The sequence below is a fragment of the Nicotiana sylvestris genome, chromosome 10, assembly GCF_000393655.2.
Source record: "Nicotiana sylvestris chromosome 10, ASM39365v2, whole genome shotgun sequence".
Lineage (NCBI taxonomy): Eukaryota > Viridiplantae > Streptophyta > Magnoliopsida > Solanales > Solanaceae > Nicotiana > Nicotiana sylvestris.
In genome coordinates this window covers 153,511,273-153,514,462 of record NC_091066.1, presented here as the reverse complement: position 1 = coordinate 153,514,462, position 3,190 = coordinate 153,511,273, and the positions used below count along the sequence as shown (strand labels likewise).

The following is a 3,190-nucleotide window of genomic DNA, read 5'->3' as shown; positions in this document are numbered from 1 at the left end:
CTTCTACTAAAAGTCTACATCCATCCATCAAAGATGCCAATTCGCCATGGAGGCTTGCCCCCATTGAACCATCAATCCTTGATAAGGCACAAAGTTTATGTAAGCCCGATTTTTAATTTCCAATCAAGTGGATTATATTCCATCATTATTTCTTCGAATAACAATTGGGGTAATATGTATATTTTGAACTCATGCAACTGAATTTAGAATGAAACTCTAAGCTGCCTACGTACCTCGGTGAAGAGGATCAAGTCATACCGCAGTTCAGAATGGGTGAGTTGTTGTTATTATTATTATTATTATTATTATTATTATTATTATTATTATTATTATTATTATTATTATTATTATTATTATCATTATTATTATTTTATGTCCTAACTTTTGCCTTGGCTGCCTCTTTCGAGGTTTTAACCTAGCGGACATTTTTTTGAGAACCGAACACAGTTTATACTATTGCAGGCCAAGAGTAACATGCAGTTTATGCTCTTGCATTAAGGAGCATAACGAATCATATTTTGAAGAGCTTTGCAACCTAAAGATTTTTCTCAAATTTGAAGAGCTTCATGACATGTAGTTTAGGATCGTGCGTCCAGGAGCATTGCAACTTCAAGGATAATACTTCTTCAGAAACTTGCCATTGACAGGGCGAATTATCATGCCATCTGCATCAACCAGCTTGTGGGATCCACTTGAATAATCTTGTTGCACGACATATGGCTTATCCCATTTTGAAGTGAACTTCCCTACAAGTTTATGGGAAGTAATAATGAGTCTTCGTATGGAAAGGACTTGATCTCCTACTTGAAAGGATCTTGGGCGAACTCTTTTATTGAAGGGGAGAGATAATCGAGCATGGTAATATTCAAGACTCTGTTGAGCTTCCAACCTCTTCTCATCAAGAGCCTCCAACTCTGCTAGTCGAAGTCGAGCATTTTCTTCATCAGTGATCCCTTTTTGAATAACTAATCATAATGAAGCCATTTGACACTCAATTGGCAAAACGACTTCAACCCCATAGGCAAGTGAATAAGGGGTCGCTTGTGTTGGTGTGCGGTGAGTTGTCCTGTATGCCCACAAAACTTCTTCCATATGGTCATTCTAATCTCGTTTGGATTTGGAGACAACTTTCTTTAACAAGTTGCATAGAGTCTTGTTGAATGCATTAGCTAGACCATTGGCAACAACATTGTACATAGAAGAGTTATGTTGCTTGAAGCCAAAGAGATCACAAACCTTGTTCATCAACCTATTATCGAATGGCTTGCCATTATCCGTTATTATGTAATGAGGAATGTCAAAGTGATAGATTATGTTTACTCGGATGAAATTTGTAACATTTTTCTTCTTTACCTCCTTAAGAGCAACAACTTCAGCCCATTTTGAGAAATAATCAGTTACAACCAAGATGTGTAGGTGCCCACTAGAGGACTTTGGCAGTGGTCCAACAACATCTAATCCCCAAGCGTCAAACGGCTAGGATGTAACAGTCGGGTGCAACACTTCAGAAGGCTGATGAATAAAATTTTCATGAAATTGGCAAGCCTTGCATCTTCGAGCTTCCAAGCAATATTTTACCATCGCTGGCCAATAATATCTCATCCTTTTTACATGGAAGTGGAGCTTTGGTCCAGACTGGTGTGACCCACATACCCAGAATGTGCTTCTTGGAAAGCTTAGAGTGCTTCATCTTCCCCTAGGCATCACAAGAGTACTTCCTCAAATGATCTTCTTATAGAGTATCTTTGTAGTAAAGGAAATGAGGTGCACGATGACGGATTTCAGTCCTTCTCCTCTGATTTTCTGGAAGTATCTCGTAGCTCAAGTAAGCGATAAGGGATTGCCGCCATTCTTCCCTCCCAACTTCAGAAACAGCGACAAGATGCTCGAGGTCATTATCTTCACTTTCACCCTCATTTGGTGGCGGTATTACCCATTTTGGAAGATAGTAACTTGTTCTTGATCAGGTAGGGTTAATGATGAAGCTAGGGAAACTAAAACATCATCCTTCTTGTTTTCTTTCCTAGGCATAAGTTGAATAGTCATGTAACCAATCCACCCTATTTAATTTTTGGCATAATCATGATATGGGCGTAGTTAAGGTTTCTTGATCTCGTAACTACCTAAAAGCTGGTTGATTACTAACTGAGAGTCACCAAGGACATGCAATTGCAACTGCTTCATTTCGGCAGCCATTTCAAGATCAAGTATTAATGCTTGATATTCAGCAATGTTGTTGGAACAGAGTTGCGTCAACGTAAAGGAGTATGGCAAAACCTTACCTCGAGAAGTGACAAATACTGCACCAGCACCAGCTCCTCCACGATGTGCAGCACCATCAAAGTACATCTTCAACGGACGTTGAACTTCAATGACCATTGCGTCCTCATCAGGTAGTTCGTCAGTTATCTCCCAATCATCAGGTATAGGGTGATCTTCCAATAAGTTTTCTAATGCTTGTCCTTTTATATCCTTTTAAGGGATGTACACAATTTCGAATTGTTGAAACTGGAGGTACCACCTTCCTAGTCGATCACTAAGGACATATTTTGACATCACGAACTTGATGGGATTCGCTCTGGAAATAAGACGAACGACATGATCTTGAAAGTAGTGCTTCAATTTTTGTATTGAGAAGATTAGAGCCAAACATAACTTTTCAATTGGCGAATAATTCAGCTCATTTGGTGTCATCATCCTGCTTAAGTAGTAAATAGAGTTTTCTTTCCCTTTACTATTTTCTTGGGTCAACAATGCTCCAATTGACCTTTCATGTGCCGAAATATATAGTATCAATGGTTTTCCAAGTATAGGGCTACCAAAACTGGAGACTTCATCAAGTAAGTTTTAATACTTTCAAAGGCATTGCTACAAACTTGGTCCCACTTGAAAGGAATGCCTTTCTTCATGAGGCAACCGAATGGTTAGTACCTCCCAGTTAGGTGATCACACCCAACTATGTCTTATAAAAGGACTAAGCGGTTGTTATAAATATAATTTGATTTACAAGTCCGGAGTCGAATCCCACAGAGAACTAAGGCTTAGCTACAGTTGTTTACTATCACCAAGAATACAAGCTTGAATAATTCCTAACTTATGGATATTAAGATTCTTGTGTTTAACTAACTACTAACAAATTAAAATAATAAATTAACACTAAAGATACTACATGTTGGAGAAAATATTAAGG

General features: G+C 38.4%; 1 protein-coding gene across 1 annotated transcript; it reads right to left on the bottom strand.

Moving 5' to 3' along the window:
• Positions 1-609: 609 nt before the first annotated feature.
• LOC138880139 (uncharacterized) lies at positions 610-1,690 on the bottom strand. The gene is made up of 3 exons (XM_070159802.1): positions 1,579-1,690; positions 1,176-1,370; positions 610-965 (listed from the first exon to the last, which is right to left on the bottom strand). Exons 1-3 carry the CDS (start codon positions 1,688-1,690, stop codon positions 610-612), a joined length of 663 nt encoding a protein of 220 aa, XP_070015903.1.
• Between the last annotated feature and the right edge of the window lie 1,500 nt (positions 1,691-3,190).

What these genes read in the sequence shown, in the direction of transcription:
- LOC138880139 (XM_070159802.1), bottom strand. Translation starts at nt 1,690, where the DNA reads ATGAAGCACTCTAAGCTTTCCAAGAAGCACATTCTGGGTATGTGGGTC. An exon ending in GATATTATTGGCCAGCGATG is followed by an intron (nt 1,371 to 1,578) that starts GTAAAATATTGC and finishes AATGGGCTGAAG; the next exon opens with TTGTTGCTCTTAAGGAGGTA. An exon ending in GTACAATGTTGTTGCCAATG is followed by an intron (nt 966 to 1,175) that starts GTCTAGCTAATG and finishes CATTATGATTAG; the next exon opens with TTATTCAAAAAGGGATCACT.